The sequence below is a fragment of the Ranitomeya variabilis genome, chromosome 2 (genome assembly GCF_051348905.1).
Source record: "Ranitomeya variabilis isolate aRanVar5 chromosome 2, aRanVar5.hap1, whole genome shotgun sequence".
NCBI lineage: Eukaryota > Metazoa > Chordata > Amphibia > Anura > Dendrobatidae > Ranitomeya > Ranitomeya variabilis.
This window is the reverse complement of record NC_135233.1, coordinates 475,668,196-475,691,454: the sequence shown is the minus strand read 5'-3', so window position 1 is coordinate 475,691,454 and position 23,259 is coordinate 475,668,196. Positions and strand designations below refer to the sequence as shown.

At 44.4% G+C, this 23,259-nt stretch overlaps 1 protein-coding gene across 7 annotated transcripts in view; it reads left to right on the top strand.

Moving 5' to 3' along the window:
• CDHR5 (cadherin related family member 5) overlaps positions 1 to 23,259 on the top strand; it is a 78,036-nt gene that overhangs the window by 33,609 nt on the left and 21,168 nt on the right. For all 7 annotated transcript variants that reach the window (XM_077287801.1, XM_077287802.1, XM_077287800.1 and 4 more), the window contains exons 5-12: positions 579 to 671; positions 3,176 to 3,286; positions 3,460 to 3,630; positions 6,449 to 6,539; positions 10,618 to 10,715; positions 13,391 to 13,597; positions 14,237 to 14,353; positions 18,593 to 18,659. In XM_077287801.1, coding sequence (XP_077143916.1) covers positions 579 to 671; positions 3,176 to 3,286; positions 3,460 to 3,630; positions 6,449 to 6,539; positions 10,618 to 10,715; positions 13,391 to 13,597; positions 14,237 to 14,353; positions 18,593 to 18,659 — 955 coding nt within the window. The remainder of the gene's footprint in view (positions 1 to 578; positions 672 to 3,175; positions 3,287 to 3,459; positions 3,631 to 6,448; positions 6,540 to 10,617; positions 10,716 to 13,390; positions 13,598 to 14,236; positions 14,354 to 18,592; positions 18,660 to 23,259) is intronic.

Below are 23,259 nucleotides of genomic sequence, written 5' to 3'. Positions count from 1 at the left end.
AAGTAAGTATAAGGCAGCCCCCCATAGGCAGATCCTGAAGTTTAAGGCAGCACCCTTATAGGCAGACCCTGTAGTATAAGGCAGCCGTCATAAAAAAACAATAAATAAATACTCACCTCGCTTCCTTCTTGTTCCAGCGGTGCTCCGACATCCCGCTCATCTTCTGACAGCGGGCACTGGGTGGTGATGTCATCGCGCTCACTGTCAGCGTCGGTGTCGGTGACCCCAGACGCTGACAGGGGGATGGTGGGAGAAGGAGCGCAGCGCTCTTTCCCTCATCCGTGCGGTGACGTCCTGCACAGGGGCCCCATAGCGGGCGGCAGAGCAGGGAGATCGATTCTCCATGCTCTGCCGCAGAACCTGCGCACGCCGATACAGTTACAGTAGCGTAGCTCTGGGTGGGCCCCCCTGAGCACCAGGCGGGCCCCCCCCGGTAGCTACGCTACTGCGAGTGAGACATTAGTTTAGAAGGGCAATGTTAAAAGTTTTTGACATAGAGCTATTAACCACTAGGTTTTTAGAGAATGACCCGATTTGCATACTCTATGAAGCATCTATTATTTTTTATGTATCCTAAGAGTCTGCAAGTGAGCAGCACCATTGGCTCTCCAATACAAGCTGAAGATGCTGATGGGGATACCCTCTACTATGAGCTAATTGCTGAAGATAGGGTAAGTGGACAAGAAATATTTGCTATTGCTGTGCTTTGCTTCTTTTGCATTTCATTTTTAGCAGTATTCCATTTTCATGATGTTTAAGGATTCTCTCGCACTTACATATAAAAAAAAATTGGTTCCATTCTCACCCATTAGAGTGAGATTATTTTTTTTAATTTGTCATCTGTGTGCTGACTGCGTGCAATCTGTTTTTTTTACTCAGCAGCTTTTAATTTTTTACAGGACCATTTGCAATTTTCTATGCTACAGAATTGTAATGTATCTATAAAATCGGATGCCAAGCTGATGGTCCGTATGGCATCCAATTTCTTTTCTGCCTATCGTACTACAGGTCCTGAGTTTGAGTTTTGGCTGTGACAAGTTAAAAAATAGTCTGAGCATTAATTAAATACTTAGAGGCAACCAATGAGCACAGACAGATGACCCCACCCCTGAGGAGCTGTGAGAACTACAGGACTGAAAAAAAAATTGCAGTGTGCCTGGGCAGACAATATGCCGGCACAGATCAGCTCTTTATGAACACCTGCTCTCTTACCTGACTACTTCATCTGATGGGTGCTATTTTTCGATGTGTGTGTGCAGGTTTCAATTGAATAAGTACCTGTGACGACGCAGCATTTTATCTTAATTAACCAGATAGCTTTTTTCAGTAAGCCAGGAGGAATAGACAGTTATCTATATGTAGACTTTTGAATTTGTGTTTCTTTCTTGTTGGTCAAGAAAACACAGAATTTTGTTTGTGTAAGCCTGTAATATTGACTTGTAAGTTGTCAATTTGTTGTTCCATATTGTGCTGTTATCCTGGATGACTAGAGACACAGGATAATTGAACAATGATATTTGCTGATATGCTGATTACACATTGTCCAGGCCAGCTAGTTTGGAGGAAAAACTATGCAAATAGAGTACACAATCAAACAATTCGAGTTGACCTCGTCACCATTCTTCCCCTTTACCTGTGAATGCTGGCTTGAAGGACAGTTGTTAACTATAAAAAGGATGTATACCTCCAGACATCAAGACAACCAAGATATTCACAGATCCAAAGAACCAGAGACAGCAGCCAATACATCATGGCTCCATCACGAGGGACACAGATTTGACATTGTACAGGATGCCAACGCGGGCACAAAGAATACAGATCTGCTCCATCGACCATCATGGAACCATGGATACATTTGGGGTAGTCAGGACTTGGACCCACCGGTCACCTGAGCCCCATGGATACATTTGGGAAAGCCAGGAATGGGACCCACTGGTCACCTGGCTACATGGAGATGTTCGGAGAAGCCAGATTGTGACCCTCCGGTCACCTGGCCTTGTATCTCAATGGACTGTCATCTTCCTAAGTCTGTCATTACCTTCTTTCTGCGCTTGCCACAGGTGGGGTAGTCAGCCGTGGAAGCTCTGAAATAACAGCTGCTCTTATCCCAGTGAGTCACTGGAAGGGTGAGACTCTGTTATTTGCATCATCTTGAGTATTTTGCTGGGACTGTTGTACGTTTTATTTGCCTGTTTTTGTGGTTCAATAAAGTATTGCCACAGTGTTTTACCCTCACCCAGTGTTGTTTGAGTAGAATTACACCCATGGTAAAAGGAGATCATGTATTTGGTAGGATGATCTCTGGTCCATGCAGTTTAGATTAGTGGACTAGGGCACCCGCTGATCCCCGTGTCTCCACAGCACCCTACTTGGCAAGTATGACACATGTGCCAAAGAGCATATGTGCCATAAGTTGCTAATGCTAACCTGTGTTCTAGAACAACAATAAAATGATATCTAATTTTTAGTATTTGACGTGCCATCCCTAAATGGCATCATTGTCCTCCACATGTACGTCCAGCAGCATCACTATGCCTGGAAAGTCTGAGGAAGCTTTAATGCTTAAAGGGAGTCTGTCATCTGAGAGCAGCATATTGAAAGGGTAGAGCTCCTGATTCCAGTGATGTGCCATTTACTGGGCTACTTGCTGCAGTTTTGATAGAATGACAGCTTTATCTGCAGCAGATATACCAGTTCTCTGAATGCTGAGCTCTGTATAACCCCACCCACACCACTGATTGTCAGCTTTCTGTGAGCACAGTGCATAGGAAGAAAGCTGCCAATCAGTGGTGTGGGCTGGACTATACAGAACTCCTGGTTTTGGAGGACTTCATGGCAGCAGTTATACTTGTCCTCTAGTGATAATCCAACGCCAATAAAACTGTAAGTGTATCAAAACTACAGTAAGCAACCCAGTAAGTGAGACATCACTGGAATCAAGCTCTCTAGCTCTACATTATGCTGCTCTCAAAGTAGGTGTTAACAGCCTAGTGACCAGAATTGTGGCCACCTCTTTAAATAATTAGTGGACGTACCCCATAGAATTGTAAGTGAAGGCATATCCTGGCATCTATTATTTTAGTGTTAAAAAAAAGCCATTGAGCAGAAAAAATAATATTATTATTACTATACTAATATTTGCCTTTTACTAAGTATGTTTTTTCCTCGATAATAGGATACTGCTGATTATTTTAGACTATCCTCTGTAACCTATCCACTGTTAGCAGTGAACAAACCTCTGGATTATGACCTCCATCCCCACGTACGGCTCAATCTTACTGCTCGGGTAAGTTGATTTCTTCATGAATACAGTCAGCCACAATCTTTGTACAGTAGCCAGATGGTATTGTTAAAGGAGCTGTCCGCTACATTGGACTTTTATTTATTAAACTAATTTTTATTTTTCTCTATTTTTTGGGTATATTTCTACTGAACACGGCATCATCTGTTTTTATCTAGGACACTGAATTTCCAGGAGTTAATCCCAGTTTCACAGCCACAACATCAATAATTATTGATATCATTGATGCAGATGATAAACCGCCTTTCTTCCAGCCTTGCAGAATAATTGGGAATAAAGTTTGCATTAGTGATGGATACACAACTAGTGTGAACCGCTCAGAAGCTATAGTAAGTGTATGGAGGTTTTTACTGATTCTTGATCTCTGACTTTGAGATGAATATTGCTAAACTTTCTGAAATATTTTTGCTTACATTTATGGATACAGTAGCTGAAGTACAAGCTACTGTATATACTCTATTGTTTGTGAGAGTCATTTATGGCATTTCAGACATCTACACCTCTCAGGAGAATTGGAGTTTCCTGATAACTGCCTATTTTACCGGGTGAGACAAGAGTATAAATACATGGCGCAGGGGTCTACGCTCTCGAGTAGCCTCTTGGATACATGTGGCAAAGGCTTTTATATCTAAAGAGCATGTAGTTTATAGAACTTTATAAACTTTACAGCTCCAAAATGAAAACAGCTTTCTTCAGTATCAATGAATGACATAAAAAGTCTTTTTCTTCAGGCAGAATAAAACAACATAAATATTGCAGCCTCACCAACCTTGGTATTTCCTCCAGCAGCTCACTCTTGTATTAATCGTGTTCACCAAACAAACACCTCTGTTTTCGGAGTACACTAACCAGCAGCTCTGCCTTTCTCCAGTCTCAACACACTTCACACTGCTAAGCTAACCCAGCTGCTGTTATTAGGCCTGAAAGCCCAGGACTGGATCACAGGATAGCCTCCCCCTCCAGGTTCTTCAGGTTACTCAAAAAACCTTGACACCACTTCTAACTTCCTATTCACAAGAGCACATTGCTCCATTAGTTTTGCCAGAAGCTCCAGCGTGAACCCAACTTAGGAACCAGAGTTTTTTCTTCTGCATTTTGTGACCGTGAGATAAAGGCTCGGGAGGAGCAGAAACGTCACAACAAATATTGAATACATGAATTATTGTCTTGCCAATAAAATCCTCGTCATTACCAAGAACCCAAAATTGGAGAGTGCTGTTTCCCTAATGAAGTCTAAGGCCACATGCACACATTGAGTATTTGGTGAATTTTTTACCTCAGTCTTTGTAAGCCAAGACCAGGAGTGGGTGATAAATACAGAAGTGGTGACATGTTTCTATTATACTTTTCCTCTGATTGTTCCACTCTTGGTCTTGGCTTACAAACACTGAGGTAAAAAAACTCACCAAATACTTAACATGTACATGTGGCCTCATACGGATCTCCATAGACTTTAATAGCCAAGTCTGATAAGCAAAATGGATGAGAATTGGACCTGCCCAGAGCCTCACGGACGGGAGACACCGATCTGTTTTTGATTAAAAAAAAATGGACAGCACTATTACGTGTCACACAGATGTGTGAATGTTGTATTAATCAGATTTTTTCTATTTAGGTGTAGAAACTGCTTTGTGATACTTTCCAGGAAACTGAGGTCATATTTAGCCTGGTAATGCTAATATCAGGGATTCCTAAATTCTTTATACTCTACATGTCACAGTAGAGTTTTCATTACTGACTCTTCTACGTTTTCAAAGTGGGTCATCTACCTCATGGCGGTAGGCCAACAATGACAGCACTGACATGGACGTGGAGTAGCAATGACAGCACTGACATGGAGGTGGAGTGAGAATGACAGCACTGACATGGACGTGAAGTAGCAATGACAGCATTGACATCGAGGTGGAGTGACAATGACAGCACTGACATGGAGGTGGAGTGACAATGACAGCAGTGACATGGACGTAGAGTAGCAATGACAGCACTGACATGGAGGTGGAGTGACAATGACAGCACTGACATGGACGTGGAGTAGCAATGACAGCACTGACATGGAGGTGGAGTGAGAATGACAGCACTGACATGGACGTGAAGTAGCAATGACAGCACTGACATGGACGTGAAGTAGCAATGACAGCATTGACATCGAGGTGGAGTGACAATGACAGCACTGACATGGAGGTGGAGTGACAATGACAGCAGTGACATGGACGTAGAGTAGCAATGACAGCACTGACATGGAGGTGGAGTGACAATGACAGCAGTGACATGGACGTAGAGTAGCAATGACAGCACTGACATGGACGTGGAGTGAGAATGACAGCACTGACATGGACGTGAAGTAGCAATGACAGCACTGACATGGAGGTGGAGTGACAATGACAGCAGTGACATGGACGTAGAGTAGCAATGACAGCACTGACATGGACGTGGAGTGGCAATGACAGCACTGACATGGAGGTGGAGTGACGACAGCCTGACATGGAGGTGGAGAGGTTGCTATGCAACCATAGTATGTGTGATAAGATAAGTCATGCAAATGGCTGACACCAGTGTAACATGTGCGTCAGCGGGATGGCAATAAACCAAATAGCATAATTTGATGTCCTGTTGTGTCAGACTGAACCTTTGCACTTTATACTATTTAGTCATATTATCATAGTCAATAGAAATGCCATCCAGGTGACATTCTTATATGGCGGATGTTCTTCTTTACAACCATTAGACGGGCTCTCCGAGACTTGATAATGGGGTTCTTATCTCCGGGAATGACCCATGGTGATCAGGACAGTGCAGGGTAAAGCAATGCAAGAGGCCAAGCGGCTTATTTGTATGGATCAGGGGCGGACATATTGGTGCCATCTGCAGCTCAGGAAATAAGGGGCCCACTATCCCCTCTAAAGCTAGTGGTGCATTATGCGTTATTAGACTGCAAAGGGCCCGTATATTGTTGTGGCATAGGGCCCTTCTCCTGGCTGTGTCCGCTCCTGGTATGGATGACGGTTACTGCAGCTCAGTCCCAGTCAGTTCAATGGAAAATTGCTTTCACCAGGACAATACTTTAGTAGAAATAAGTAGAATGTCAGCAGATGATTATATAAAAATCTCTGTAATATGAATAATCATACAGTAATATTTTTATTTTAGACACAGCCCCTAGAGTTGATCCCTGGCCCTCTATATGCTATTGATGGAGATTATGGCATTAATGACCCTATTTCCTACACTATCATCAGCGGTAAGTACAAAATATTAATGCAACTAATTTGGATGTAGACCTCTGTCTCAGGTAGTAGCTGTTGATCAATGCTGAATTTCGACCTGTGCATTCCTTTGCTTTGTTTTTGTTCTTGTACCTTTTCTTGTTCCTTTACTTTGTCTGAACTTAGTCCTAGCTCTGTCTTCTTATCTGTGGCTTCCTTCCCTGCTGTGTCTTTTCTTGTGTTCTCAGTCTGCTTATGCTCTGCACTCTTGTGGCTCTGCCTGCTCTGAACCCTTGTGACTTTGCCTGGGCTCCGCTCTCTTGCAGCTTTGCCTCTGCTTCGCACTCCTGCGGTTCTGCTCCGTTCTACTCTGCTTTGCTGCTGCAGAGACCTCTTGCTGCAGCTCCTCTCCGCATTCCTTGCGGTTCCGCTCTGCTTAGCTTTTGCTGCTGCAGAAACCTCTTGCTGCAGCTTCTCTTCGCATTCCTTGCGGTTCCGCTCTGCTTAGCTTCTGTTGCGGCTCCATCTCCTGCTGCTCTACCATTCCTATCTGCAGCCTTGCGGTTTTCTTCCTGTGTGAACAGGTCCCAACCTGTTCCTTCACACTCCATTCCTTCCTGCTTCTTTCCTTACCTGCATCTCCTGTGTGAACAGGTCCCAACCTGTTCCTTCATAAATCATTCCTTCCTGCTTGTTTCCTTACCTTCACCTTCTGTGTGAACAGGTCCCAACCTGTTCCTTCATACATCATATCCGTACCTGCACCTCCTGTGTGAACAGGTCCCTACCTGTTCCTTCATACACCACACCATCCTGCCCTGTGTCTCTGCCGTACCTGCCAGCCCTGTGTCTCTGCCGTGCCTGCCAGCCCTGTGTCTCTGCCGTGCCTGCCAGCCCTGTGTCTCTGCCGTGCCTGCCAGCCCTGTGTCTCTGCCGTGCCTGCCAGCCCTGTGTCTCTGCCGTGCCTGCCAGCCCTGTGTCTCTGCTGTGCCTGCCAGCCCTGTGTCTCTGCCGTACCTGCCAGCCCTGTGTCTCTGCCGTGCCTGCCAGCCCTGTCTCTGCCATGCCTGCCAGCCCTGTGTCTCTACCGTGCCTGCCAGCCCTGTCTCTGCCGTTCCTGCCAGCCCTCTGTCTCTGCCGTGCCTGCCAGCCCTGTGTCTCTGCCATTCCTGCCAGTCCTGTGTCTCTGCCAGCTCTGTGTCTCAGCCATGCCAGCCTACTCATCTGAGTTTCATCAATGCTCATCTGCTAGTCTTGCCTGATGCCCGCACCAATCCTGGTATTCCTGTTTCCCAAGTGGGATCAGCAGCCACAGCCAGACACCACCCTGGAGTAGCACCTGGCAGCTGCCTGGCGCACAAGCCTGACCTCACCATCAGAGGCTCCAGTGAAGACCAAGGCAGCTGTCATAGTCACGCCCCTTCCAGGGTAGTCTGGTTCTGGCACAGTGGGGCCACAAACCCCCCGAGCTCATGCCCACCAGTCAGGGCGTGAGCGTGACAGCTCGCATGAAGTTACTGCTTATGATGTACTTCCCATTTAAAAATATATGCTTGACTGAGCTGAGCGTTCATGCTTTGAGTGTAGTCAGTCTGCCATATAAATCTGATCAAAACCTGCCCCCAATGTATGGACTGTATGTATCCCAAGTCAAGGGTGACAGCTGCACATATTTCTATGCAGCTATCACACTCAGCTCAGAAGAGCCGCCGGCCAGTCCGTGCTTTGCGGGCAGATTTCATTCCAGTTTACATAGCCGTGAGACTGCACCCTTTAATGTACAGTAGACGGTCGATACATCTGTAGGTTGCATTTGTCTGATAATTACTGTATCTCAAATGTCTGCCCATGATAGTACTTTCTGCATGCACTTTGACCATGTTTACAAAAATAATAGGCAGCTTTACTTACTCTGTCTAATTCCTTTATATACAGTACAGACAAAAAGTTTGGACACACCTTCTTATTTAAAGATTTTTCTGCATTTTCATGACTATGAAAATTGTACATTCACACTGAATGCATCAAAACTATGAATTAACACATCTCGAATTATATACTTAATTTCAGTTGTTTCACACTCTATTGTTATGTCTTATATTCTAGGTTCTTCAAAGTAGCCACCTTTTGCTTTGATGACTGCTTTGCACACTCTTGGCATTCTCTTGATGAGCTTCAAGAGGTAGTCACCGGGAATGGTCTTCCAACAATCTTGAAGGAGTTCCCAGAGATGCTTAGCACTTGTTGGCCCTTTTGCCTTCACTCTGCGGTCCTGCTCACCCCAAACCATCTCGATTGGGTTCAGGTCTGGTGACTGTAGAGGCCAGGTCATCTGAAGTAGCACCCCATCACTCTCCTTCTTGGTCAAGTAGCCCTTACACAGCCTGGAGGTGTGTTTGGGGTCATTGTCCTGTTGAAGAATAAATGATGGTCCAACGAAACGCAAACCGGATGGAATAGCATGCCGCTGCAAGATGCTGTGGTAGCCATGGTTGTTCAGTATGCCTTCAATTTTGAATAAATCCCCAACAGTGTTGCCAACAAAGCACCCCCGCACCATCAAACCTCCTCCTCCATGCTTCACGGTGGGAACCAGGCATATAGAGTCCATCCGTTCACCTTTTCTGCGTCGCACAAAGACACGGTGGTTGGAACCAAAGATCTCAAATTTGGACTCATCAGACCAAAGCACAGATTTCCACTGGTCTAATATCCATTCCTTGTGTTCTTTAGCCCAAGCAAGTCTCTTCTGCTTGTTGTCTGTCCTTAGCAGTGGTTTCCTAGCAGCTATTTTGCCATGAAGGCCTGCTGCACAAAGTCTCCTCTTAAAGGGAACCTGTCACCTGAATTTGGCGGGACCGATTTTGGGTCATATGGGCGGGGTTTTGAGGTGTTTGATTCACCCTTTCCCGGGTAAGGAAAGGGTGAATCAAACACCCGAAAACCCCGCCCATATGACCCAAAACCGGTCCCCCCAAATTTAGGTGACAGGTTCCCTTTAACAGTTGTTGTAGAGATGTGTCTGCTGCTAGAACTCTGTGTGGCATTGACCTGGTCTCTAATCTGAGCTGCTGTTAACCTGCAATTTCTGAGGCTGGTGACTCGGATAAACGTATCCTCAGAAGCAGAGGTGACTCTTGGTCTTCCTCTCCTGGGGCGGTCCTCATGTGAGCCAGTTTCTTTGTAGCGCTTGATGGTTTTTGCCACTGCGCTTGGGGACATTTTCAAAGTTTTCCCAATTTTTTGGACTGACTGACCTTCATTTCTTAAAGTAATGATGGACACTCGTTTTTCTTTACTTAGAATTTGTATTATGGCAAGAAAAAAACAGCTAACAGTCTATTCAGTAGGACTGTCATCTGTGTATCCACCAGACTTCTGCACAACACAACTGATGGTCCCAACCCCATTTATAAGGCAAGAAATCCCACTTATTAAACCTGACAGGGCACACCTTTGAAATGAAAACCATTTCCGGTGACTACCTCTTGAAGCTCATCAAGAGAATGCCAAGAGTGTGCAAAGCAGTCATCAAAGCAAAAGGTGGCTACTTTGAAGAACCTAGAATATAAGACATAATTTCAGTTGTTTCACACTTTTTTGCTAAGTATATAAGTCCACATGTGTTAATTCATAGTTTTCATGCCTTCAGGGTGAATGTACAATTTTCATAGTCATGAAAATACAGAAAAAGCTTTAAATGAGAAGGTGTGTCCAAACTTTTGGTCTGTGCTGTACTTAGAGGACACAATTAATTTAGGAATTTTCTCCTATTTTCTGGCTGAAAACTCCTTGAAAAATTGCAAAAATTTAATGCAAATTGAAGTTGCACAATGACTGCCCAACATATTCATTATTTATGCCAGACAAGTGGTTTAAATTATTTCAGAAATGTTCGTCAGTCCATGGCTGGTGCCTATTTCTTGCCGTTGGGTTACCCAGTGGAAAGATGCACTAGATGCATTGAAGAGGAATTCTTAATGAAATCTTCTCATCATACGGCAGAACTTCTTTCATATGACTGGACGGTGTCATTTAACCATAATTATTCCGACCATTTGATTCATAGTGTGATGTTCTATTAACAAAATCTTTCTTCTTTTTCTTGCTTAGGGAACGGTAACAATATATTTGATATTGGTGTTGCAAATGGAAATATAACAATGAACAATCCAGTAGACACGTTGGGAACAATCCTGCTGCAAATTATGGTAGGTACCAAGATCACGCTGAGCTGCAGGTAGAAATAGGAAGCCATTCCAGAAAGAAAGGACTTATAACAAGTGCTGTGTGACAGGGAAGAGTCAAACGGCTGTATAACTCGGACGTGGATCGCAATGCAATGCTTGGACTGGCCGGTGGCTCTCCCGACCTGAGAGTGGCGGCTGCATAGAAATACATGCTGCCTCACTTGGGTCAGGAGTGACGCCAGCCAGTCCGAGCATTGGGTTACGATCCTCGAGATATACGGCCGTCTGACTCTTTTTTTCTTTGAATGTGTTCTGGAAATCATTGAAAATTCTGCTCCAATCTTGCTCTCTATGAAACTAGCATATAAACTAAAAATGATTACTCTTCAACAGTGTTTCTCAATTCCAGTCCTCACGACCCACCAACAGGCCAAGTTTTCAGGATTTCCTTAGGTGATGGAATTAATGCTGAAGCAGGTGATGAAATTATCACCTATGAAATACTAAGAGATCCTGAAAACTTGACCTGTTGGTGGGTCTTGAGGACCGGAGTTGAGAAACACTGCTCTAGAACATTGAAGATGCATTACTGCCATAGAAAAAATGAAAAAAATGCTATATAATATACACTGTATATGAAATATTCATCTGCAAAAATTGCTATGAAAAATACAGTAGAAAAGAAGGTACTAGCGCATAAATTGGCCAATATATGTGTGCTCAACTGCCACATCAAGGCGTCCTTCAAATGTTGGGTCCCTGTCCTGTTTTGTTACCTTTACGGGGCAAAAAAGCCTACAATTTATGGGTCAGGAGTGGACCAGCTAAGACCTTATGAAACTAAATGGGTTTAATCTAAAATTATACCATAACTGTAGCAAAAAGACCTGGACTACACATTCAAAAATCATACATTGATCTAATGCCACTACGAAAAAATGAACGAAACTGAACATGAGGTTCTTAGTTTAACATTTGATCAGACTGTATGAAGTCAACTACCACGTCACGTTGAACCTCTCAGTGGGTCCCTAACCTAAAAGTATACATTTTTGGATGTAAATTACATGTCTTTGTATACAGCTGTGGCATAATTCATACTCTGTACCCTGTTTTTTTGTTTTACTTGGATCAGCACTCCTCCAATGTGGCCAAAGCCTTTTCAATTAGCAGGAGACTGCAGGAGGAGTTCTGCCTATGGAACACCCACCGGGGCCGTGGGGTACTTGGTACTTAAAGGGATGTGTCACGGCGGCGGTGACCTGGTCCGTGGCCCCGGGTGCCCATATTAAGGGAGAAGTCTTTAAATGAGGTTTGTGAAATAATAAATGTTCATGACGCCACCTGTGGTATTCGGTCAGGGATGGCCGACGCTGCTTAAAGGGGTCCACTGGGGTGATGTAATGGTAGCAGGGATGGTATGGATTCCATCAGGTGAAGTTGGGTCCCCAGGGCTCCCGGTGTAGTAGGTAAAGATGGTAGATGGTGTAGAAAGAAACAGAGGACACAAGTCGCAGTCTTTTTACCTCTTTACTGTAGAATTCAGGCAGCCACAGTCCAGGGTACCGGATCACAGGTGGAGTTGGAAGCCTTCCTTCTAGCGCTGAGTTGTAGTCCCTTGCTGCCTTAGGATTCACACAAGATCCTCACGTTCTCTCTGTCCCCTTTAGGTAGGACACTAACCCGCATGACAGGTAACTCGAGCCTTTATACAGGATCTCTATCACGACCCAGGCTCTATGCGTTAATTTGCCTTCAGGTGTTTATGGTGGACAGATGACTTGCAATTTGCTGTCCAATGGTTTCTGCCGTGGGGCATAGAGTTACCCCCACAACCTCGGTTTTCCGGCTACCAGTATCTGCACTTCAACGTGGAGGTTGCTCAGTCGCAGCTAACCACTAGCTCTTCACTCTCCTTTGCTCCTTTTCCTCCTTCTTTCCTCTTTCCTCTCTCTGTCTCTCTCTGACAGACTTCCCTCACTGACTGCTCTGTGACAGACTACTCACTACTTTCCCTCCAGCCAGAATATATATAGGGGAGCCACCCACAAACTGGATCAGAGCTCCCCCTTCTGGCCTGGAGTAAGAACATGTTGCATGTTTGTGATTACCTGCTAAAAGGTATCCTTCCTCGCTTCCAAGCATGACATTACTCTGCCCGTGGGGAAAGCAATGCCACTGTAACAACCAGGAACCTGGAGTGTTCAAAGTCTGAGAGAATGTGGAAGGTGAATTTTCCCTACAAGGCTTTGTACTTAGCTTAAGCTATCAGTTTGAGCTGACAAACACCCGAAAACAAATATGGCTCAGAATTCACGTTGAGTGCACTGAGCAAAAAACAAAATACAAAGTATGAAATAAAAGATAACAAAAGATATTTTCTTAATTTTTGTTAGCCTAATAATATTCAAAAATAATGCAGCATTAAACAGTAAGACAAGTAATCACACAAAAATGCATTTTGCAAAGGAGATAAATGTTACTGCAGAGCCATGTGGTTCCTGTATAGAATTTATGGAGTCCACCAATGTAATACGTACAGTGTATCAGTTATTGGATTTTTAGTTGAACTTTATATACCTGATGCAGATAGTGAACTTTGATAATTAATTTGGATAAGCAGACAGTGCAATTAGATATAGGAATGCATTTACATTGGCGTGTTGTATAAAGGCTGTTACTATTTTTTTTTCCAGGCTTACCAAACTAATGATGAGTTAAAATATTCCACCACCACTGTCCAGATAGAAGTAAAGGAAAAAAATAATTTCCCACCAAGATTTGAAAAGTCCAATTACGCAGGAACCATCCCTTCAAATATGGAAATTAGAAGCTTTGTCCGGGATTCTAGTGACCAGACGAAACAACTTCACGTGTTTGCCATTGATGAAGATTTTCCAGATGTACGTATCTGCCAGTAGATAGAATAATAAACCGTATCTGCTCTATTGTGTCAATACAATGTAATGCTATACTATTTTCATGCCATTACAAATTTGCAGAACATTGCTGATGTGACTGATCTACGTTTATCATCATACATTTTATAATTTGACATTTTTATAGAGCTGTGATAAAATTGTGGTAAAAATTGGTAAAGAGTTTACTATTTATCCCATGCCATTTACCAATTAACCTGTGCAATTTGTCGTTTTTCCTAAGCCCCGTTCATTTATGAAAATGGCCCCAACACAACATGTTAATCAAAAATAGCGTATATGACCCTGTTTATCACACCCAAAAATGAACACAGACCCCATAAACACAGTCTGCAGACCAAATCCATTTAACAAATTCAGGTCCATTTAAGAAAAACAGACCCCACATCATTAAGAAATACAGACCACAGACCATACCACTTTAAGAAATACACACCCCACACCAGACCCGTCTAAGAAATACAGACCCTACAACAGACGCAGACACCAGACTGACCCCTTAAGTAAAAAAATAATACTTTTTTTTATTTCTTTGCATGGCAATACGTAATTATCAGGTGTAAAATATATTACATATTATTTAAAAAAATCTTTGTTTTTCAGGGATTCAATCTAGCTGTCACTTACAAGATAGAAAACAGCAATGATTTTATGATCCTTCGTGATGGATATATTCTTACTAACACTGTATTCACCTCTCCTCGCACCGTTGTCTTTGTAGTAAGTTAAAAGTTAATAAGATGTCGCCTTTGTCTGTACATAATGATTCAAGTGTATAGTGACAAGTGCTGCTCATATAAGAGGGTGGTGGCCTACCGGAGGATTCTCCTGTTCTCCTTTTGGCCAGTCCAAGCCTGGATCATGTTACTAGCAAGTCAGATAATTTCCCTCAGTATTACAGGGACACAGGATTTACTGGGGAGATTCTCTTTTCTGGTATGTACTCTGAATCTGAAGGGCAAAGTGACCTGTTTCATCATTTGTCTATTCGTCAGTCAATAGATTAGAATGGGTGGATGGATTTACCTATGTTCCTCTTAAATTCACCAGAAGAAGTTCACAAACATGATGAATTCATTCATCAATCTATCCCACTGGGAAATGAATCAGCAAAATTCAAATCAGGTAAACTATTTCCTCACCTTCAGTCAGGAATTTGAACTTTATTTCACACTGTATTAAGATGTACTGTGGAGCACTGATAAAGGAGGAAAACACAGCTGCTTCTAAAGGTGTAATCATTAAGAGGGGCACATACCTGCTTATAAAGGGTTAATCTGCAAATTAATTAGCTACCATTAAAGGGTCAATCTGAGTTTCTAAGTCTTATACTATAACTAAAGTGAACTTCTCAGCTGAATCAGGATGCCTGAACTACAGGCAGCATGATTCAGACAGTGGCCAGGTTATTGCATCAATGTATGTTTTACTGTGAAACACTTCAGTTGTTTCAGAGAAATCATACTTTTAAAGGCCATCTGGGGAAAATGGCCCTGATTCAGGTAGGTGTTTCACAAAATTGTCTTGAAAGTTACATCAAATTTTGAGACTTTTGGTGTTTTCACACCAGTCTCTGCCAACTATATCAATTTTGGCGTAACATAAACCAGAAATGTACTCCAGTCCTTCACTGGTGAACATTTCTTCTGGAGGCACATGGCACTTGTTAGATGCAACTAATTAATTAAGTGTGAATGAATGAATTAAGCACATCTCACTCCATGTTGCCCTGTTCATTAAGACTGGTGTGCCTCAAGTAAGAGGCAGCAGTACGTCAGCAACATATATTTCCCTATTGCTTCAATGCTGAACAGTCCCAGCCATCACCAACACAGTGGTATATTACAGCTAAGAATCAGGAAGTCTCACCGCGCTGTCAAAAGAGTGAGATGACAGAGAGCCTCAACTTATGCAGACTTTATTCTCTATTTTTTAAAGGGAAAATCTGTCACCAAGTTTTTTTCCAGCTAATCTGAGAGCAGCATAATATAGAGACACATACCCTTTTTCCAGCACTGGTTCACTTACTGGGTTGCATTATGCCATTTAAATAAAATCACAGTTTTATCAGCAGGAGATTATTATTAAAGGAATATTAAACCTGCTGCCACGAAGTCAAGCATATTCATGAGCTCTCAATAATGCCTCCCCCACCACTGATTGGCAGTTTTCTGCCTATGCACAGTGTACACAGAAAGCTGCCAAACAGTGGAGTGGGCGGGGTTATACACAGCTCAGCATTCAGAAAAGTGCTAGATCTGAAGCAGAAAAAACAGAAATTTTATTAAAATGACAGCAGGAAGTCAAACAAGTGATACAGCACTGGACTCAGGGTCTCTGCTCCAACATAATGCTGCTGTCAGATGTTGTAGCATAAGCCTAGTGACAGGCTCCCTTTAAAGGACTACTGTTATTGTCACTAAATTAGACTTTATTTTTTACATAAAAGAAAGCTTTTATATTTTAGTCTCCTTTTTTCATAAACTTCTTCCAAAAGGTGATAAGTACTCTATAATGTGGAGCTTTAACTAAGTTTCACTACAAATTGCATACATTATTAAAAAGTTCTCTTCGACCTGAAGAAGCCTCGATAGTCCATGTCCGAATGTGTAGTTAATCCTAAAATAAAAATTAGAATTTTTGAGTTCTTCTACAGTTGGACTGATAAAATTCTTGTTTTATTATTAAGCAGGGAAGCTTTCAAAAATGATCGTGTAGACATTCGGACATGGCTTTTCAAAGTGAGCACACCAGCCTCATTGGGTCTAATAGATGTATTTAATAATGCGTACAGTTTATATTGAGAAATTATATCTAACTAGATGGTGGCCCGATTCTAACGCATCAGGTATTCTAGAATATGTATGCGTAGTGTATAGCACAGCCCACGTAGTATATTGCGCAGCCCACGCAGTACATTGCGCAGCCCACGCAGTACATTGCGCAGCCCACGCAGTACATTGCGCCGCCCAAGCAGTACATTGCGCAGCCCATGCAGTACATTGCGCAGCCCACGTAGTACATTGCGCAGCCTATGTAGTATATTGCACAGCCCATGTTGTATATTGCGCAGCCCACGTAGTACATTGCACAGCCCACGCAGTACATTGCGCAGCCCACGTAGTACATTGCGCAGCCCACGTTGTACATTGCGCAGCCCACATTGTACATTGCACAGCCCATGTAGTATATTGCGCAGCCCACATAGTATATTGCGCAGCCCACGTTGTATATTGCGCAGCCCACGTTGTATATTGCGCAGGCCACGTTTTATATTGCGCAGCCCATGTTGTATATTGCGCAGCCCATGTAGTATATTGCGCAGTCCACGTAGTATATTGCTCAGCCCACGTAGTACATTGCGCAGCCAACGTTGTATAGTCACGTAGTATATTGCCCAGCCACGTAGTATATAGCACAGCCCATGTAGTGTATTGCCCAGCCCATGTAGTATATTGCCCAGCCATGTAGTATATAGCACAGCCCATGTAGTATATTGCCCAGCCACGTAGTATATTGCCCAGTGACGTAGTATATTGCCCAGCCACGTAGTATATTGCCCAGCCACGTAGTATATTGTCCAGCCCATGTAGTATATTGCCCAGCCCACGTAGTATATAGCAATGTGGGCATCATATCCCTGTTAAAAAAAAGAAATAAAATAAAAAATAGTTATATACTCACCTTCCAGAGCCCCCGGATCCAAGCGAAGCGGTTACCGACGCTGCTCGTGCGCTCCGGTCTTAAGAGTGCATTGCAGTCTCGGGAGATGATGACGTAGTGGTCTTGTGAGACCGCTATGTCATCATCTCGCGAGATCGCAGCATGGACCGGTTACCGGAGCGTCGCGAGCGGGAAAGGCCTGTTGTCGATCCGGGGGCCGACGGACGGTGAGTATATAATGATTTTTTATTTTTTTTATTATTTTTAACATTAGATCGTTTTACTATTCATGCTGCATAGGCAGCATGAATAGTAAAAAGTTGGTCACACAGGGTTAATATATTGCAGCAGTAACGGAGTGTATTACACCGCGGCATAACGCGGTCCGTTACCGCTGCCATTAACCCTGTGTGAGGGCAGACTGGAGGGGAGTACGGAGCGGGCACTGACTGCGGGGAGGAAGGAGCGGCCATTTTTCCCTGGACTGTGGCTGTCGCTGATTGGTCGTGGCTGTTTTGCCACGACCAATCAGCGACTTGGATTTCATGACAGACAGAGGCCGCGACCAATGAATATCCGTGACAGACAGACAGACAGAAGGACAGACAGAAAGACGGAAGTGACCCTTAGACAATTATATAGTAGAAGAGTACCTAACACCTTCTGGAAAACTTCATGAAATAAGAGAAGACCAAAGTGTGAACCTTTTCTATTATCAAAACTAAAAAAAAAAAAAAATTAAAGTATTATTTAGTGCTAATAACTCTGACCCTTTACAAAATGGAGAATGAAGTTAACTGAAGTTGAGGCTCTCTGCTGCCTCACTATTTGGACAGCTCGATGAGACTCCCTGATTCTCAGCTGTCTGGGTGACAGCTGTGACTGTGAATGGCTGACATACTGCTGCCTCTTATTTCATGCTGAATGTTTCAACTTAATATAAGATGGATTTCTGTGTATAATAATATTACAATAATGGTGTCTCTACTATATTTCTGGTTTCTGCTGAAATTTGTTCTTATATTAAAAAGCATATCTAAATGTAATCTATTTTTTTGGAAGGGGGGTGACCACTGTAGAAAAAGCACAGCATACCATAGTCCATTTCTAAAAAAAAAAGGTATACTGACCAGATGGATGCTAAAAGAACACTTGTTTTGCCTTACATCAAGTAAATAGAATGCATACGCATTCCCTCCAGTGTAAAGTGTGAAGAGATATTTAGTTTGGCATAGAAGTGTACGGGATTTGTTTTGTTGCAGCACTGCATTAAAGATAGTTTTGTCTTTCTAAAAGGTTAATGCCACTGATAGTGCGTCATCGGAAAGTACCACCACCACAGTAACAATTGAGATCACCAACGGTAAGTGTCTAGCATTGTCTTATGTGTCTACCATTGTCTTATGTGGGGTTGCAAAAAGCTATTGAAATATAGTATAACGTGTTCATTCAGTGGCCACATTATCAGGTACATGTGTAATCCGGCTCATTATTGGAGCGAGCAACGTTACGCACAAAATATGTCCCCTATGGGCCCTGCACAAAGTATGACACAGTGTATCAGCTCTGGCTGGGGTGTCCCTTTAAACATCTAAGATCAAGTAAGTATTAATAAGTAAATTATGCGGCAGAACCTTATTATATTAAACAGGTTCTCCAGTGGATAAAAATAATTTTGTAGAACAAAAATAAACGAAGTAATACTCAACCTTACCGATCCTCTTCTGCTACCATTATGATGCCTACCTGGTCTCTATCTCCTTGCCCTTTTTCAACACACCAGAAATGGATGTAAATGCCCAATTCATCAAACAACATCTTGGTGATACTTAGTGTCAAAGTAGTGAACAACCTCTTTAAAATGGAACCAAGCCAATTGACACTATTCAATTGACTGGGTTTCATTTTAAAGAGTTTGTCCAGTGTCCACTACTTTAACATTGATGACCTATCCTCAATCCTTAAAATTGAGCGAATATGTTCTGATTTGGTCGCTAAATCTGAATTTGCCATATTCGTGCCATATTGGTACGCTATTCGTTCCGAATTTATGTTTGATGATCGGTTCCGAACATATTTGGTCATTTCTACTCCCATTGTCTCCAGTGACGTTTGGCTGTGTTCGGCGAATATTGCAAAAACAATATTCGCCACCAATAGTAATCAAAACCGAATTTTTTAAAATTTGCTCAACTTTAGTAATTATCAGTACCTGATCGGTGGTGGTGCGACACCCGGCACCCCCGCCGATCAGCTGTTCTTGGTGTTGGGGGCTGCCAGAAGTGCTCAGTTTCGGTGCACCCCCACCGATTAGGCATTGGTGACCTATCCTCATCAATGTTAAAGTAGTAGATAACCTCTTTAATATTGTTAGTGTAGCGCCCCCACCCGCCGCAGGGCCGAGGGGTACCCGGTACCGGGCCACTGAGTCTCTGCTCTGGGGTTGTCACGGCGGCTAGGCCCCGGTCCGTGATCCTGCCGTGGGGCGCACAGTGAATAATAAATGTAGAAGACGGTGGTGGTGGTGCGGTGCAGTAAATAACGAGGACACCAGGTTGCAGTCTCTTTACCTCTTTACTGAAGATCTCTGGGTCCTCAGTCCAGAATACGGTTCACCAGGCTGCGCAAGTCCGGCCGGTCCAATGGCACCTCCAGAGCTCTCTTCACAGGTGGAAATCGGTGCCTTCCTTCTAGCGCTATGTGTTGTGGTCCTCCCCTGCTGTGCTTACGGAGAGTCCCCACAACTGTTGTGTCTGTTTCTTAAGTTCCCTCACAACTCGATTAAATGATGTTCTTCTAATCCTCCGTCCCTCCCTGGTGTTCTGGTTGGGACGGCACCCGTGTGACGGGTAGGCTCGGAGCTCTTCCGGGACCCTAGAGTCGCCCCTCTCCACAAGGTGCCCCCCAAGACTTCATAGGTGATTTGTGTGAGACAGCCCGCCTTAGACTGACTGTCCTGCCGCTGTTTAGAGTATTGCTTGAAGCTGAATGTTGAAATACTCTTTCGGCGTTCCGGCCACCGGTAGTGCGCCTCAGCAGGGTGTTGCTCCGGTCTTACAGCACGACCCCTACTGGTATTCTCCTATCGCTTGATCTCGTTTCTCACTCAGCACAATCTATTTCTCTTCTAATCCTTTCTTGGGAACCGCCGCTACCCAGAGAAGGCGCGGTCCCTTTACGTTCTTTCTCGTTGCCAAGCCTCTGTCAGGATCCCACCCCTGACAGAGACCCTACTGTCTCTTCCTCCACAACACCCTCTGCCACCAGGTGTTGCTTCGTCCAATCCAGTCAGCTTTCTGATCTAACTTCCTGCCTGACCCCCAGTTTACCCACTATGGTGGGGAGTGGCCTAATGAATAGAACCCTTAGCTCCCCCCGGAGGCCCGACTGTGAAATGTATTGGTGTCTGTGATACCTGATCAGATGAACTCCTTCAGTGCCATCAGATGTACCATAGCTCCCCTTAGTGGCGGAGCCACAGTACTGCAACGACCAGGACTCTGGGGCGCTGCACTCCCCCCTGGTTAAACACAGTACTCCGGGACTGGGAAGAAAACAACAATACAAGTTAGCAAAAAAACATACAGTTTTGTTGAGTGTAATAACAATAAGCATATTTAAACAGGCTTCCCTTTATGGGAGGTAAGGACACTTGAACGTTACAAACGTGGCTAGATATCATAGCAACATGCTACAAATAACTTTTCTTACCCAACCGGGTATTCTACTAAGTGCAAAATTTGTTGAACATTAATTTAACATTGCCTTTAAGGACATACACTCTAAATCCACTAAAGACCTTCCTATAATCACATTATAAGGTAATTTAACTTTTTCATTCTCCTTCTTTAAATCTGCAGGACCGCCTGTCCTATCGGCACCAGACCTACTGCCTCTCCTTTCAGTTTCAGGACCGCCCCATTCAGCCAGGGCCTACTGCCTTTTCAACTACTATACACAGTATAGAACATAACATTTCTTTCAGTTTAAGAGCACTGAGCCATCTCTACATGACTCCTATGAGGACTCAGGGTTTACCTTCTATCCTAACTATCTATCAACATTATCAAAACATTTTCTATCGAACATTAAGCCTTCTCATTATCTTTCTTTCTTTCTATCATGCCTGCTGGACACCACGTCTATCCCTACGGGCCCACTGCATCCTTCTTCTATCTTTCACCTTTTTCTTCTCAGAGAACATCATCACTATTTCTTCACAATTAACTAGTTAAATACATATAACTTTCTCATGTAAACATTATCATCACTTTCTTTGGTCAAGACATTATTGCTTCCAATCTTAAAGCAATATCACGGTTTAAGCGCAACAATTGAACATCCCCTTTAAGAGGGGACCAAGTCTCCATGAGGCAGCACGTCCCCTCAAGCTACCAGTCCATACTCAGCAAAGGTTCCAGTGTGGTATCTTCACAAAGAGTCCTTCTTTAAGTAAAACCAGTAGGGAGCGCCTTTAATAAGGTGCAAACTATTTACAAGCAGTTTGTATCATGCACTGTTCATGATTGCGGCAGTTCTTGATAACAATGGGGAAACAGGAAACAAAAGCAAAAGCAGAGGAAGGGATCCCGGGTAAACAAAGGGATCCCTTTAAGAGTTAACCCTAGTCGGGTTTAAAGCAGCAAAAAGCAGGGAAACAAACAGTTAACTATGTACAGTTTCAGGTTTCCGAAGTTTAGTTGGACGGCTTCCAGGGCTGCACCCGGCACTTAACCCTTCCCGGCCTGGGCAAAGTGAGGTCCAGGGTTACACCCAGTGCTGGACAAACGCCGTTAATCCGTCTTTCATGTACAGTTAAATCATGCGCAGCGATGGAGATCTGCGCAGCTTGAGTATGGGCATTTGCTGCAGCAGAGGTAGCGGCTGCTGCAAGATCAGTCACTGGAACGGAATCAGCAGCTGTGGCACTAGCAGTCACTGGAGTGGTGTCAGTCATCAGGGCAGGGTCGTCCTTCATACCTGCTTCAGATGCGGTCCCTCCGGTGCCGGTCTGCTTTGCCTCCACTGGGATCTGAAACGCTGGTTGCGGGGCCTTGCGCTGCGGCGTTGTCATCTCCGTTTGCAGCATCTCGCTTTCCGGCAGGGCCTTGCCTTCTGGCTTCGGAGCGCTGGAACTTCTTTCTTGCTCCGGACCAGACGAGGCTGCCGACAGATGTCTGGTGAGGCTCCTGATGATGGTCTTCTTCCACCCGGCCTCAGTGCTCAGCTGCGCCCGCCGGGGTCGGTCGCTGAGCTCGTCCACTCCAGCCTGCAGGAATTCAGCATCAGCGGTGGAGGCCTGGTTGCGGTGCCCCTCCGGGTGGCTGGGGGAGTCCTCTGCTCCGACCCCACGCTCCGGCTCCGGGCGGCTCGCCATGGCGTCCTCCATGTCGCTCACTCCTTCTTCCTGGTCCCTTTCCCACTCTCTCCTTCGTGGGCGGTTTCGTTTCCTCTGTCTCTGCCCACCATTGAGGATCAGGAGGCGGATCTCGGCTGCTGACGGACACGTCCTCAAGGGGCCGAGATATTTAGACTGGGCGGCCATTGTCTTTCGCGCTCTTCAGCTTGTTCACGCCCACTTCCACGCCCTTCTTCTTCTCCTGCGCTCTCCTTAGCGCTGTAATGGCGGCGGTTTTGGCGCGAACTTTTGGCGGCAAGTGACAATCCACAGTCTTTGCAATAAAGTACAGTCCAAGCACAGTAAATCACAGTTCCAAGGCACACATGACCTGATTCTTCAGGCTTAAGTAGATCCTGTTCGTGACGCCAAATTGTAGCTCCCCCACCCGCCGCAGGGCCGAGGGGTACCCGGTACCGGGCCACTGAGTCTCTGCTCTGGGGTTGTCATGGCGGCTAGGCCCCGGTCCGTGACCCTGCCGTGGGGCGCACAGTGAATAATAAATGTAGAAGACGGTGGTGGTGGTGCGGTGCAGTAAATAACGAGGACACCAGGTTGCAGTCTC